Source organism: Chelonia mydas, chromosome 1, assembly GCF_015237465.2.
Source record: "Chelonia mydas isolate rCheMyd1 chromosome 1, rCheMyd1.pri.v2, whole genome shotgun sequence".
NCBI lineage: Eukaryota > Metazoa > Chordata > Testudines > Cheloniidae > Chelonia > Chelonia mydas.
In genome coordinates, this window is record NC_057849.1 from 262,548,351 (window position 1) to 262,565,326 (window position 16,976).

Sequence of the window (16,976 nt, forward strand, 5' to 3'; positions counted from 1 at the left end):
AACCACTGTTTCAAGTTCTCCTAGCCCTATTCTAGATTTCCAATTTAATCAGAATCTCTTCATGTTCTGAATATTTGTTACTTGAGCAAGAGAAAATTCAGGCTGAATATAAAGTAAACTTCCCTAATGGTGAGATCTATTAGGGAAGTTTACTTTATATTCAGCCTGAATTGACTGGGTGAATATTACCTCTGAGGGGAGCAAGAAACTCAACTGCTTGAGCTATTTAAAATCAGACTTAAGAAATTATTCAAGAATATAATGTAGGCAACAGCCCTGCAATGGAAGGGGGATGATCTGAGAACAAAATACTTTAAAGTCCTATTCTTTGATAACTTCTATGATTCTCTTATTAATAAGAGTGAGAACCTTTTCAATTCTCCACCACCACCCCATTTCTGACCTATGTCTTTGAATAAAGTGATTTTTTTTAAAAAAACAAACAGTGTTTAAGTAGGTATTTATAGAACTAAAGACAGCAACAGTTAATTTGTCATTCAATATGAATTAATAAAATATGCTTAAAATTTAAATTAATCTTCTCTCTCAGAAGAAATATTTATTACTGAAGATATTCCAGCACAGTATTTCTTAGAAGTAAGTTGCATGTATGCGGGATTTTTGTTACTTAACTTCAAAAGGGAAACAAATTCTGATTTCTGATATAGAATCACATTTAAGGCCCTACATCACAATATTGTTTTACTGCAACACCGAATGAAGTATGATATTTCAAGATATCTATGACGAGAGATGTAATTACAAAACAATTTACTAATATTGGCCCATTGACTGCAGTAGGAGTTAACTTCAAATTAAGTTTAGGGCACCCAAGCATCAAATGGGATCAGGTTCCTCTATTGGGTTGTCCCACACAGCCTGCTAATTCTTTTATAAAAACAACATATACACCATAAATAGAGATGAACTAACCCTACATAATTTTATAGGAAGCTAATGTCTGCAAAAAAAAGTCATCCAAAAACCATTCTGACATCTACTAATAGCTCCAATTCAGGAAGGCATGTGGGGACATGTTTAAATCCATCCCATTAGGAATACTTTCCTAAATCAGAGTCAATATTTGTTTATTTTGTTCTGTATGTATTATTTAGTATTAAACCATAAACCATATTTATGACTGAATATAAAAATAATCTACATCTCTACAAAAATGAATATTGTTACTGTAACATGCTGTACATGCTCACGATAATTATGTAAACACTTGTATTTCACAAAACATGATTTTACATTTTTAAAATGCTGTCAGTTGACATTATCCTGCAGGTGGAGGTCATGAAGTTCTGTCATACCAATGACAACATTGTTTCAATAGTAACTAATGTGCTTCAAAGGAGAGAAAAAAACAAGCTAAAAATAAAAGGACTAAGAAATGGACAAAGTAATTGGCATCAGTAAAATATGTGATGGTGTGGGATGCTATAACATTTTAATTAGCACATGTTTAGTAAGATATGCATAACTTGTGCTGTTGTGAATAATATGGTCATCCAAAATTCAAGTCAATACAAATTGTATAGCAACTGACAACACATATTTTGTATTTAACGCCACTGTAATTTTTAAAATAATTTATGTACTGCATTTACTAAATAATCTGCAAGATCGTGTAAATACAGCACGCAAAGATTTACATGTGGAACTCCCTTATTTCCCACATAAATACCCACTCATTGAGACAATAGATCCCATTTATTTACATGGGGGCAGTGATGACCTTTTTAAGTGCAGCAAAACTGAAAGTCCCATGAGACCCTGCACTGTGTAAACCACAAAATCCAACCACATTATTTCACAGCCCTAATCTTAAATTCATTCAGATCTGAAGTTTTATTTGCATTGCATTGCAAAAGTATGTTTGAACACGGCATCTCCACGTGTATTCCTTTGGAATAAGTAAAAAAAAAATACTTTAGAAGTAGCTCTGGAAATTTGCTTAACAATTAGTGTATTCAAGTTTCCACTAGGATTTTATGGTGCCCGGGAGACTCTGTCCTCATAAAAAAAGGTTAATTTTACTATACAGTTAATCCATACTACAAATTACTCCTTCAGTCCTACAGATTTTTCCAGTCTAGCACAGGAATCAAACCATAGTCTGCACTCTGATTTATGACATGCTGTGATCTTCAAATCAAGAAATCAGATTGTTGAGTTACACAGTGATGCATACAGAATTCAGAGGGTTGAATCTAGCCCATTGTTTATTAAGTTAATCAAATATAAAATGCACCCGTATTCTAGAAAAAAAGTTCAAAGCGCTGTAAGTGGCAGTGTTTGGACATTACTGTGGGATATTGTAATTGGGTTTTTTTTGTTTTTTTCGTTTGTTTTTAAAAAAAAAGGACACTTGATTTGTTATTTCCCATTCCCCATAAATCAGCCAGCTGTCCTAACTCTTGCTTTGTCTGACAGAACTCACAACTTTTGTGAACAAGCATACCAAAAATAGGCAGAATGACCATCCATCTATTGACCCTTGGATCAATCTATTGATTCCCATGCAAGCATGATCTGAAAGTATGAATACAAAGATTCATAACATATGCCCGTCTGTAAACCAAACTGAAAAGTGTTGTCAAGCCGTATTTGTTACCTGCATGGTGGATTTTTGTTTTTCCGTTAGTAACTGCTGGTATATTAGATCCAGAAGATGAGGCTTCCATTTTTATTGACCTTCTGACTTGTGGGAGTGAAGAATGCCTAACCACAGGCAGACGCTGTGATAGCGGATGGCTTCCTGCCCTTCTCCTCTGATAGATTTGCACACGCTTTTCAGCCCCATGAATAGATAAACTTATACCTGATAGGAATGAGAAATAGCACTGTTAGATGCAGGAGACCAGCTCAGAATCACTAAAATATATCAGTCGGCACAGTTTAAAATGGAGCGGTAACAGCCCTCTTGGGAAAAGTACAAAGGCATGAATTTTGTATTAAAATGAAAAATGTTAACCTCTTTACTCTTGCTGTGCAGGTGACAACAGGGCCAGCACAATAATGGGTATTTAAATTAATACACAGTCCCAGTCTAATGAGTTACTGCCCTGCAGGAGGAATTAACTGGAGTTCCTACAAAAGGGGCACACACCTCATGAAGGGCAGTAGCAATAGGTTAACCATCACTGAGTTTATTTAATAACACTCCACTCCTGACTAGAATTGCAGATAGGTAAACATTTTTCTTTAGAAAAATTCACATATCTTGTCAAATTTCATCAGAGGTTTAAAAAAAAAACAAGAAAACAAAAAACTAAAGAGACATTTCGACCACTGACTATTTTTGGAGGAAAATTTTTTGATTTTGGTGGAAAAGAGTAATGACACAACAGACACAAGCTTGAATCTGCAAAATGATTCTGCTTTTTCATACAAAACCTTGATACTATCTTGATTTTTTCTGGTGTTCATTGCAAATTATTTTGCACAACTCTTTTCCCCAAATTCTATGGATCTGATGTAGCTGACGTAGCTGACAAGTGCACAGAAAGTGCTGCTCACAGTAAAAATCACCACAACTGCCCCAACAGAAAAAAAGGCAGCTCGAATTTCCAATACATACAATGCACTGTACATTCTTAGGGAAAGATGCCACTTTATAGGTGTAAAGCCGGATTCTGATCTCATAACTTGTTTACACTGCTATAACTGCGCTGCTTTCAGCCGAATTACTCCTGATTTATGCTTGTGTAAGGGAGAGCAGTATCAAACCTTTAGATCAGATATCTATTGGGCAACAAAAGTGATTAATGAAAATATTGCTCCATGTTTAAGGAAAACTAAAACTTGGGGGTAAGCCTTGCTCCCTTCATTACACTAACATTTCTATTGATCATATTGTAGGACTGCTTGTGAGAGAAAGAAGAAGATTTGGGGCATCTCTTGTATTAGAAGTTGCTCATGAGAGGAGTACCTGAAGAAGGATGAAGAAGGGGGTTGGGAGGGAGGGAGAGAACAGAATTGGAGAGAATATCCCAGTTCTATCGTGCACAGGACACAGTGATCTGAAGTTATCTGGGCCCATGCATGATACAAGTGGGATAGATGATTCAAGAAACATGGAGAAGCATCCGAGATCTGGTCTGGTGCGTTGCCCTGGGCGCACCCTCAAAAGCTTAGGACCAGGGGACTGCCTCGCTAAACCCTGGCCTTGATTGGAAGGGGGCTAAGGTGACTTTCACCTATGGTTCCTGCCCTGCTTCCTGCTGTAATCCTGCCTGGATTGTGCTGGATAGAAGCGCAGAAGAGGCTGGGGTTTAAAAAATTTTCTCTGTGGGGCTGGTGTATGTAGCCCCAGAAACTTCAGTGGTGCCAAAACATCCACCATAGGATCAGTTGTCTCAGTCACCTCCTCCACCTGAAGACCCAGGTTCTGGGCCACTCTCCTGAGTAGCTCCTGGAGCTCTGTTGTCCACAGGAGTCAGTGATATTGATGTCCCTGCTACCACTTCATATGGGGAAGACGAAGATGATGCCCAGTCCCTCCGGCTCACAGGGGTCACCCTGTGCTGATGACCTCGTACTCTGCGCTGGGGACAGCACTAGCCCCGATCTCTGTGCTGGCTTTGGTGCCAGCTTTGGTGCCACGAGGTGGTTCCTGAGCCATGGAAGACTGTGGGGGAGCCTGTCCTTCTGAGATGACTGACAGCGACCTTCTTGAGTACGACCCCCGGGTCTAATGGTACACCCACGGGGTCCAAAAGGGCCATTGCATGGGCATCTGTCACTGCGCTGGCCAAGACAATATGGGAACAGTGTGCCCCGCCTCCTGTCTTGAACGGTGCCACTCCAATCAGAGCCGGCATCATTTAGAGGTGTACAACTCCACGTCCCAGTCCGATGATGGCAACTCCAAGGGGGTGAGTGTCAGACAATGTGAGGCAGACAATGATTATGGAATGACAACGGACACTGCAATTCAAAAAGTTAAAGCTTTATCACCATTAAAACACAAGTTGTCAACATCATGTCAAAATATACAAAAGTAAATATCCTTACATCAAACTCTAATAAGTTCTCAAGCAGCATTTTTCTTACTTTGCCTATCTGTAGATTTTGGTTATTATCGATGGACATATTTCCCCATGCTAATTTCTCCCCTACTGTTACTCACGCCTTCTTGTCAACTATTGGAAATGGGCCATCCTGATTATCACTACAAAAGTTTTTTTTTCCCTCCTGCTGCTAATAGCCCACCTTAATTGATTAATCTCATTACAGTTGCATGGCAACACCCATTTTTTCATGTTCTCTGTGTGTATATATATCTTCCTACTGTATTTTCCACTGCATGCATCCGATGAAGTGGGTTTTAGCCCATGGAAGCTTATGACCGAATAAATTTGTTAGTCTCTAAGGTGCACAAGTACTCCTCGTTCTTTTTGCGGATACAGACTAACACGGCTACCACGCTGAAACATATTTTTGTTGGTTTGCATGCACAGGGAAAACAACGTTTTACCAAATTTTACCAATAAAAATCTAATCCTTCCAAGCCTATCTATAGCAGTGACTCAGCTTTGCAAACTGTTCGTGCAGTCCAGGCATCAATATAATACACCCAGAAGAGTCAGAGTAAGTAGTCAAGAAGAAGAAGATCTTGTAAAGAGGAAGCCAGAAAGGAGGAGCTTGCTGTAGTCAAGGCACAAGGATGAATGAGGGTTTTGGTAGAGAAAACTGGGATCGTTTAAATATGTCACATAAATGCGTAAATCACCCATCTGGTTGCTATTGATTTCTAAATGCAAGAAAGTAAAAAGTGGATTGGTTCATTTAGGGGCCAGATTCTCAGCTGGTGGAAAGTGCCACACTTCCATTAGCCAATGGTGCTATACTCATGGCATCACTGTTTCTCAAACTGTGAAGCTAACCTCCATAGGGAAAAGGCCAATGAGATGAATGTTTTTCATGCTAAATCATTCTCACTTCTGATTCAGCAGAGAGAGCAACTAGAATGGTCTATGCACTATTCTGCTTGCTAGGGAATCTGGGTGGAAATGGCTGAACAAAAGAAAAAAATTAACCTGCTGCCCCCCTCCACATCCCTGAAAACACTACCTAAAGGCAGCTCTCTTTTTTCACCCCACACCTTACCATGAGAACACAAATGTCTGGCGAGGCCTGGCTAGTTTTTTCCAGATCTTAGGGAGAGGAGTGTTACAACAACATTTGAGAAACCCTGCATTAAATTAAATCATTTCTGAGTGAGCTATAGGCAGTATCTCTGTTCCAGTGACAGTGTCATGTAACTTCTAACTTGCCGTTGGTAACGAGTAATAACAACATTGCACCTAACCCTAGATTACTCCCTGTTGTACTGAAAAGGTGAGAACACTTAATATCAGATCAGTTGGGGGGGTGGGTGGGAAATGTAACCGCATTGTACCCTTTTCTGGAACTGGACTGATCATGGAGTTACAGCTGCAGTATCTGCCTAAGAATGGGAATGTTCTGCTGAGATCCTAAAGATTTCAAGCATTTTTTTCTGCTACTGGGTTATTGTTGATTGCTGTGGATATATTGATTAACTGTTAAAGGGGGGGCTGCAGGAATGACTTTTTGCATAGTCTACGAGCTCCTACAGCAAGGCACATGTGCGTTTTTTAATGGCTGTGAGTATACATCTAAATAAATGAATGGTATTTTATTTATATGCATTTAAGGTGCATATATTTATATTCCTAGCTGTCTGTTGTAACAGCTCACTCTGTTATACACAAAAAGGAAACGGAAGACACAGTATGTTTATGCTGCTCCTTTTGCTAGGCTATTAAGAAAAAAAGCCTCACAATTTGTGAGTAAAATATGTTCCCTTTCCATTCTCCCAGCAGGCTGCAATCAGTGTCATTTGTTACCATTTCAGATGACTGAGTTCTTATCAGGACTGTCTGCTTTTTTGATTTTGTTAATTGACTAGGATGTGGTGCTGGCAGCGGGGTGTTTTGTTTTGTTATTTACCATTTATTTTACTATGTTGTTGTAACTTGTACATTTAGTTTGGATTGCCTTTTAGTACTATTAGAACAATATGTATTCTGAATAGTTATTCAAAAAATAGAGGGAGAAGTTCCTGTGTCTGCCAGAATGAAGGACCAGCACTAACAATGACAACCTAGATACTGCAATCAGACAGCCCAAGCATACTCCTATAATCATGCTGAGTCCCTCTGAAATCAATAGGTCTCCAATGAATTGCTGAATCAGGCCCTATATCTCAGTCCTTTCCATACAGGGATAGCATGCGCCTAAAGTTTCCTATTTGTTTTGAGCAATGCCTACATTTGTCAAGTCATAATTTGCAGATTAGATCTGTGTATTTTAATTAATGTCTAGTATATTCTATGTTATTTATTGATTTGTAGCTATTCTGCAACAAATTATGCTATAATTCAGTGGCTCTCAACCTTTCCAGACTACTGTACCCCTTTCAGGAGTCTGATTTGTCTTGTGAACCTTCAAGTTTCACCTCACTTAAAAACTACTTGCTTACAAAATCAGACATAAAAATACAAAAAAGTGTCGCAGCCACACTATTACTGAAAAATCAATTGGAAGACAAATATTGTACTTAAATTTCAATGTATATAGCGCAATATAAACATGTCATTGTCTGTACGAAATTGTAGTTTGTACAGACTTCGCTAGTGTTTTTTATGTAGCCGGTTGTAAAACTAGGCAAATATCTAGATGAGCTGATGTACCCCCTAGAACCACTGCCATAATTCATGCATCACTGCTACATATTTTTCCACATCTGATTCTTCAAATGTTATTTACCTTTCTGAGTGTTTTGTGACTATTCATCAGCAATGATCTATAATAAATGATGTAATTATTTACTATATAAATTACCTATTTTTGTAGTATACAAAGTAATGTTGAATCCAATGCTTAATGTGGATGCAGTAAATATGAGGCACTCTCCCTATTGAGAATATTTTGGCTAGGTAAACTAGTTGACTTTTTCTGGTTGTATAGTGAACAAACAATGAATTGCTTCTCTGACTTTCCATGAGCAGAAGACATTCTAAAAGAGCCTTTCTATAATTACTTAATATATATTTTATCTAATTATAATTACTTTAATTAATTAGAGAACTATAGGAATCAGAATTTCCATTTCACAGGAAATTCTGTGATTTTAAAATTTGTTCTCTTCCAAATGGGAACAAAATATCATACTTCAAAATTAAAAAAAAAACGGTTTTGGAGCAATCACAATATTTTATTTTGCCAAAATGAAATGTTTTGTTTCAATTTCAACTTTAAGTTATAATAGAATATAAAATAATGTACTAAAAATCAACTTATAAAATGAAGTCATTTCAAAATGAAATATTTAAATGCTCCATTCAAAAAAAATGTTGAAATGGAGCATTTTGACAACAACAAAATGATTTAATTTTAGTTCTAAATGAAAGTTTGTCATAATCAACACATTCCCCTGGGAAACTGCAATTTCAGTGAAATGGCATATTCCAATGGAAAAAGGGTTGGCTGCCGGTGGGTGCAGAGCACCCATTAATTTTTCCCCGGGGATGTTCCAGCCCTGGAGCACCCACAGAGTCGGCGCCTATGCCATTAGAGGCTCTAACTCATAATGGTTAGTGTCCACAGCTTATTTTTTCACACCTTTAACTGTGCCCAATGATCATCAGAAGACAGAAGCTAAATGAGCGAAGTCTTTTTTGCATTTTCCTTTTCGGAATGTTGATCCCACAGAAAGTTATTCTCTACAGTCAGTTAAGTTTACTCAGGTAAACAGGCTGTGTCCCATATTTTGGGCTAAAGTACATGTGCCATAGGCTGAATCAAGTTCAGTCTTTATCATTTTAATTCATCCTTTCGAACTACTGCCTGCTGGGAAACTACATTCCCCCAGAATTCCTATAATATACAATTAAATCCCCACTATCAGCCTCTTCCATTCAAAATACTTATGCTTATGTTTTTCAAAAGTAGCCTGCTGCAACCCAGTCTGCCATGTTGGCAGGCGCCAGAGCCCATGTGTACCAGGATTTTTCTCTCCTCCATTACTCATGTACAATATTCTTTTTCTCGACAGGTAAGTGACAGGATCAACACAGCACATGGTGCCAACAGAATGGTCATAAAGTGAGGAGTGACTTCCAGAGGAGATGGCATCTGCTGTGTTTAAGCTGCTAGTGCAAATCCATGCTCATTTGTTACCTAACCTTTTTGGCAAGAGTCCAGCAAACTCGCAATAACACAGTGGTAACCAAAAGGCTAGGTCTACTTGCCTTGTCCATACACAGGGTGTTATTGGGATTTCCATTCGAGAGACTCCAGCTAACTCTCCATTGTGCTTATAAGGTTAAGGGAATAAATCATGAACCCAATTTAGGACTAAATCATCATTCTGGAAGAAAAATAATAAAACTCTGAAAGAAACTAGTAGTCAGGTAATGAGCTTTTGATCCATTTGAATTTGGTGAAGTGGTTCATGGAAATGGGGAGAGATAGTCTATTAGTTTCAACCTCCTTTTTCCCCCCCTTGGCTATATCCACCTTGGTAGAAGACTAAAATGCCTGTACGTTTTAGAACAGCATGAAACTTGGGTAATCGTTCATTTCAAAACCTTGAATTTTTACTTTTTGGTATTTAACTCGCTAAAAGGTGTGATTGACGAAATACCAGTTTAAAGAACTAAAACATCTTTAAAGTAACTGTCCATGATCAAAGATATGTTGCATCTGTAATACACACTCTCTTTTGTAAGAGCACATGGTAAATGTATTCTCCCTGAGTCCATTCTTTCATCATTCCGCAGAAGAACAATGCTGCAACTTCTGTGCAATGGCAGCACTTTTCATTCTGTGAAGTGTCAATATTCCATTAAGGCGTTAGTTGTTCAGAGAGGACGTACCAAGTGCATAGGACAGCACTGATGGTGGACTTGGTCCACCACTCATGTTATATTAGTAAACCATATTCACTAATATTCTTGCAAATAAAACCTTCCTTATTGTTTTGCTTGTATCTCTGACAGCTCTTTTCCTCCTTCTGATTTTTGCAAGAACATTTACACAAAGTAAAACCTCATAATATAAATGTAAATAAATATTTATAAACTTTATGTGCAAGATGGTTTGCATCCCAGATCTGCTCTGATGGCAATTTGGAACACTTTTTTAAATAGCACAATAGATTATCACAGATAGTAAGTGAACAGAAGAGAATAATAAAAAAAGAATCAGTAAAAATCACAACCTGTCAGTAGATAAATCTGAGAAGAAAGGGCTAAATAAATGGTACTTGATCTAGCCCTAATAATATATAGCAATAAAGTGGTTACAGATAGTTGCATTCTGTGCCACTATAATGGTTCTTTCAGCAAAGTAGGTGAGCTGATGCAGGAGCAGTAGTGTGTTTGGAAAGCAACAGAATAACAGAGTCCATTAACTGGGCACTTAAGTCTCATATAGCTGAAGGGCATCCCCATTAATGGAATAAGGGTTAAGGCAGATCCTCCCTGAGGCAAGGTCTTTTGAAAAAGCTAGCTCTTCCCCTCAGCCTTGTGAATAGCTGGCGACAGACAATTGCAACTTCCCTCCTGGAAGAGCCAACTGCACCCTACTGTTAATGCTAGAATTATTAAGAGCTATGCTTTCAAAGGGCTGGTTTTAACTATATGACGCCTGTTAAACCCGAATGTGGGATTAGCCACATAACCTCCACTAACTGAAAATGTACCTCTTAAGCATGCTCATATTTGCAGTTAGGCTATGAGAGGGTATTAATGCATCACAAAAGCCACAGATACAACAAGAAAAGATCATTTTTGTATTTCCTGACTTCTGTAGGTTGAACTCTCAGCAATCAGCTGGTATCATTAGTGCATTACATTTCTTTATTAAAAAGCGAGTGAAAATAGGAGGTTTGGGGGCAGAGATGTTTCTAGGGATTCCACAATAGTCGTTATATCCATCACCATGCAGAGAACCTGAAAGACACTCGCCTGCTGTGCAGAGCTCCCATGCCTGTGCATATGCAGCAACAGCAACCCTCCATACATGTGCATCCTTTCAGCTACAGCAGGGGGTCTCAAACTGGGGGTCGGGACCCCTCGGGGGGGTCGCGAGGTTCTTACAGGGGTGGTCGCGAGCTGTCGGCCTCCACCCCAAACCCCGCTTTGCCTGCAGCATTTGTAATGGTGTTAAATATAGAAACAAGTGTTTTTTAATTTATAAGGGGGGTTGCACGCAGAGGCTTGCTATGTGAAAGGGGGTCACTGGTACAAAAGTTTGAGAACCATTGAGCGACAGTAATATATGTTTCAACACCTAAACTAATACAAGGTATACCTAAGTGCATTCTGGAGTGAATAAAATAGGTGAGTTGGAATTAGAATATTCTGGGTATTGTCCTGAGGTGATTATGGTTTGCAAGAAAATGATCATGAAATGGAGAATACACCCACATTTGATATTATTTCCCTTGGTTTCACTCTAGGCATTTCATTCCTGCTCCGATTTGATCTGGGGTTTTCAGACCACCCAGCTGGCAGCTCTACCTGATGAAAATAAAGTTGAGTCTCCATTAGCTATCGTTACTAGCACCATTGATTGATACATCTGTAAAGGAGCCAGCCGCTAGAAGAAAATGACTGTCATATTCTCCCCTTTTCCCCTAAACAACAGCTTCTTTGATTTTGTATCTTCCTTCCAACCCTGCAATGCACAAAACTTGTTCATGACAGCGTGTACTTTTATATCTAGCATCTTGCACAGGCCCTTTCAAAATAAAACTAAAACGATCCAATTAAAAAAAAATATCCATCTACTACACCAAGGGTGGCCAACCTATGGCTCCGGAGTCACATGCGGCTCTTCAGAAGTTAATATGTGGCTCCTTGTATAGGCACCTTAGAGACTAACCAATTTATTTGAGCATAAGCTTTCATGAGCTATAGCTCTCGAAAGTTTATGCCCAAATAAATTGGTTAGTCTCTAAGGTGCCACAAGTCCTCCTGTTCTTTTTGCGAATACAGACTGACACGGCTGCTACTCTGAAACCTGTATAGGCACCGACTCCGGAGCTGGAGCTACAGGCGCCAACTTTCCAATATGCCCGGGGGTGCTCACTGCTCAACCCCTGGCTCTGCCACAGGCCCTGTCCCCCACTCCACCCCTTCCCGCCCCCTCCCCTGAGCCTGCAGTGCCCTCACTCCTCCTCCTCCCCCCCCCCCCCCCGAGCTGCCTGCACACAGCTGATCCTGAGGTGAGGGGAGGGAGCGGGGTGGGGGAGCTGATGGTGGGCTGCTGACGTATTGCTGTGTCTCTTTGGCAATGTACATTGGTAAATTCTGGCTCCTTCTCAGGCTCAGGTTGGCCACCCTTGTACTACACTATTTATATTTGGTTTGGTTTACTATTAGCTTTCCAATGTAATAATCTGTTATGTAAGTAAATATAAGAAAAATTAAATAAAACATTGTTATACTAGGCCAAATAGGATGTTGGTTATTTCTCATAAGAGTTCAAAAGCTCTCTACAGATTATAGAAGTGGGATCAAAACACTTAGTGGTCTCGGGCTGTGTTCCCTCCCTGTTTTTCCCCATTGCTTTGTAATTTTGTCTTATATATCAAGGCTTTCAATACAGTATCTTCACACCCAAAGAATTATTTCAAATGACTTCCTTAATTAAATCACTGTAGACAGCCACCATTTCAAATACAGTGATCATTCTCTTTTATGCTAATTTCACATTCAATTTTATGCCGTGCATATACAGGTCATAAATGTTAAATTATGCAAAGTGATAATTTTCATTAACTGCTTGCTGTCGGATTTACACATTACAATGAAAATACCTATAAATGTCTGAAACAGTCAAAAGTCTGTTTCTGCACTATATAACAGGTCATCTCTTTCACTTAATTTTATAAATAGCACTGCAATATTTTTACTGCCTTCTCTTAGTCATTGCAAAAAATAATCTTTCCCTTTCTATGGAAACAAAAATCATCCACTATAAAAGCATGAGAATCAGGTTGCTCCTGTGTTAGCTGTGTGCCCAGAATCTATTTATTTTGTAAATCGCATACGGACTGGGTTTTCTTGCATGCACACTGATAGGAAAAGCAGTTCTCTCCTAGCAGTAGTGTCTTATACCAGAAAGACGTGGGGGGTGGGGGAAATGTATCTGACAGGGAACATAATTTCAACTCTCATGCCAAGTTTTTCAGAATCCTGGGCATGTAAAAATCATAATATTTGTTTCTACTTGAAAGAGCTCATTCAACCCACGTTGATGTGATATGACCTGTTGCCAGCATTCTCACAGACACAGCATATGCTTCGATGATGATACTCTGCAAATGTACTGTTGATCTGCTTATCAGTCAAACAGTGTCTTCACCTTTCAATAGGCTTGGAATCTTAAAATCAAGTTCTGTCACAAAGACAAAAATCCTTGCATTGATTCTATTTTCCAATCTATGGTAATCTTTATTTTGTTACAATTAAGGCAAGAAAGTAATGTACAACTAATCTTTTATACTTAACTCCATTCTCATGGCATTTGTATGAAATAAAAAATGTCACTGCATTCATTACTACATACCTGGGTGTTTTAAAGGAATGAAAGCATCAGATAATTGTTGCTAACTTTGGTCTAAAAAGTTTCCTACGGATATATTACATAATAAGAATGACAGTCATAAAACCTATTTTAACCACTTTTACTCTCAGTTATAAGGGTAGAATTCAGGATTGTCTCCTTTAAATAACTTCTTAATTAGCTTGAATGTAAAAAATAAAAAAGCCCAATCCAAACTTTCCATCACTTAAGGTGTTATACAACCAATTCTCCTGGAGAGGAAATCACAACAAGAGACGCACAGCGAATACCAACAGAATCTGTTGTTTATAATTAGGCCTTCTGTTTGGGGGGGGACGGGGACGGAGGGAGAGATATTAATTTCATTTGGAGGGAGTATTTTTAGCAATTTTTGAGTTTTATGTAGATGTCCAAAAATCAGGGCGTTTTGAGGCTCTCTCTCTGTATATACTCTAATAAGTAATTACTTGTTATAGCAGTGGTCACCAAGCAGTCGATCCTAGAGAACCCCCCAGTTGATCGCGATCTCTGGAGGTGCAGCAGGGCTGATGCTAAGGCATGCTTACTCCCTACCTGCCCCGGCCCCATGCTGCTCCAGGAAGCTGCCAGCCCTGGGGGTTAGGGGTCTCCCTCCACACACTGCTCCTGCCTGCAAGCACCACCCTCACAGGAGCTGTGGGGGTGGTGTTTGCAGAGGGGGGCAGCGCGCGGAGCCATGTGCACCCCAACCCCCTGCCCCAGCCCTGAGCCCCCTCCCAGAGCCAGAACCCAATACCCCAACCTGCACCCCAAACCCCCTCCTGCACCCCAAACCCCTGCCCCAGCTCTGACCGCCCTCCCAGAGCCACCACCCCACACCCCCTCCTGCACCCCAACCCCCTGCCCCAGCTCTGACCCCACTCTCAGAGCCAGAACCCCAAGCCCCCTCCTGCATCCCAAACCCCTGCCCCAGCTCTGACTGCCCTCCCAGAGCCAGCACCCTGCACCCCAACACTCTGCCCCAGCCCAGAGCCCCCTCCTGCACCTGAACTCCCTCCCAGAGCTTGAACTCCTCACCCCCACTCCCTGCCCCAGGCTCAACCCGGAGCCCCCTCCCACACTGCAAACCCCTTGGCCCCAGCCCAGAGCCTGCACCCTCTCCCAAACCCCTACCCCAGTTGATGAGAGTGAGTGAGGGTAGGGGAGAGCGAGCGAGGGGATGGAGTGAGCAGGGTGGGGCTTTGGGGAAGGGACAGGGTAGATCCTGGGTTGCCCTTAAATTCAAAAAGTGATCTTGGGCATAAAAAAGGTTGGAAACCACTGCATTATAGTAATATAAACTGTAACAAATAATGTCTTTGCAGTGTTCCCTTGTGCACACCAGCAGGGTCTACACAGATCAATAAATACATGACATGTTAATGCACTTGAGAAATCTCACCCCCGTAGCCCGCATTGCTGTTCAGTGTAGCCAAACCCTTCGATAGAGGCAACCATTTCTGGTGTTTTTCTTATGTTTATTGGTTAAACACTAATTCTATTTTTTATTTTTTCCCCCTCATATCAGGGCTGTTTTACCAGTGTTTATCTTTTAAAACTGAAATCAGAAGCCCTATTTATAATTCCAGCAGTATTAGATGACTTGACGATACAGCCACTAAACAAAACCAGTAGGTAGGCACCCAGTTATACGTATTTAAAGTCAGCGTGCTGGGCTCTAATTCCAAATAACTTTACTAATTACATCACACCATGGTATAGCTGAGAGACCTGCAGGTTGCAAAAGGAAAGAAATGTAGTCAAAAGCTCTCAATCTTATCTGAGCTGGGAGTTCTGACACTAATCACAGACAGGTTTCAGAGTAGCAGCCGTGTTAGTCTGTATCTGCAAAAAGAAAAGGAGGACTTGTGGCACCTTAGAGACTAACGAATTTATTTGAGTATAAGCTTTTGTGAGCTACAGCTCACTTCATCGGATGCAACCACAGACAGACTCCAGAGGTCAAGGAAGTGTGAAGCAAGTGATAACTCGGGCTAACTGGTGAAGCTACCAGATTTGTTGATATAAGAAAGCCGGGAGTAGAAAGAGGTACAGGAGGATATGAACATTTGGGCAAGTGTTTTGGCTGCTTATGAGGAAGAAAGGTGAGCCTTGCTTTGGGGAAGGAATTTAGTCACCAAGCAATCTTTTTGGAAGTGTGTAGTTAATGCAAAATATTTGGAGGTTCAATTAAACTTCACACACCACTCTGAAGTGCTGAATGTCTGTCTGAACCTAGCTTGTAAACATTTAAATGTTTGCTCCTCAAAAATTTGGAGTCTACCGTCAGTGAATGACTGACATCTGTCACTGATGGGCAGCAGCCAACGTTCATGCAAATGAGCCAGTATCTTTTCCATGCACATTATATCTTTTGGAAAGCCCATAAGCCAGGGTAAAAAGAAGGCTGTAGGGGGATAAAGGAGTGTGCAAAAATGTGGATACAAAAGATTTATAATTATACAAATTAAGATGGTTACATACAGAAAATGATGTAGGAGGGGACAGGAGTCCTCTTTCTTGTTCCAATGCCTCGGTGCTATGGCACAGGTGCGCACGCGCACACACTCTGAAGGTTGTTTTTGCCTGAAGGGATATTAAAAGGTGCAGTAGAGAAGATGGAAGCCAGCAGTAAAGCTTTAGAACCAGCTACTAAAGCTGCCTTTCACTAAAAGTATGAAATACTGGACGAGATTCCCTTATTCTTTGCCCTTCTCTCTCACTTTCTTTTTTCCCCAGAGGTAACTGCTGATAAAATGACAAGTGCATGAAAATGCAGCAAAAATAATGAAAAGACGACAAATGTTGTAAAGATCAGAGAAATATTTATGAATTGTCAATGTAAATTCTCTCAGGAAATGAGTTTCCCAGCAAATAATTTGGCCAGCTCTACCTAGTCCTTACAGGTATAAGTACGCATGGTAGTTAGGTTAGCTAGCATTCAGTACATTCCAATAATTATTTTCCCCAATGAAAATCTGGCTGCATTTGAAGCTCCTCATCTGATTCTTGTTAAATCTGTAATGCTCTGGAATTCGCTGGTTCTTATAGCTTTATTATAGGCTATAAGAACTCACTTTACTCTTTGAGAAGCGTATTGCTCAGAAGCAACTTCCTACATCAGGAAATATACTGTAGAGGTTGCCATGGTAATTAATTTTCAAAACTGAAACTTATTCCCCTTTTTTGAGAAAGAAATATCTTTGCATTGCTCTGTAACTAGAGCTTAGGTCTTCATGAATCAAGTGCAATAGTGTAAATCTGTTGCCATTAAAGAGGAGTGGAATTGATTCTTATTTATACTAAGGGCCTCCTTTATCAGCAGGGCAAGACCTTAGCAAAAATGTGTA

General features: G+C 40.0%; 1 protein-coding gene across 4 annotated transcripts in view; it reads right to left on the reverse strand.

Moving 5' to 3' along the window:
• ANO4 (anoctamin 4) overlaps positions 1–16,976 on the reverse strand; it is a 279,666-nt gene that overhangs the window by 206,330 nt on the left and 56,360 nt on the right. For 3 of the 4 annotated variants that reach the window (XM_043545329.1, XM_043545321.1, XM_043545320.1), the window contains exon 2: positions 2,621–2,827. In XM_043545329.1, the coding sequence (XP_043401264.1) occupies positions 2,621–2,690 (70 nt within the window). In that variant the 5' untranslated portion in view covers positions 2,691–2,827. Of the gene's footprint in view, positions 1–2,620; positions 3,685–16,976 lie in introns of those variants that run through there. The other variant, XM_037884246.2, reaches the window with a different exon arrangement.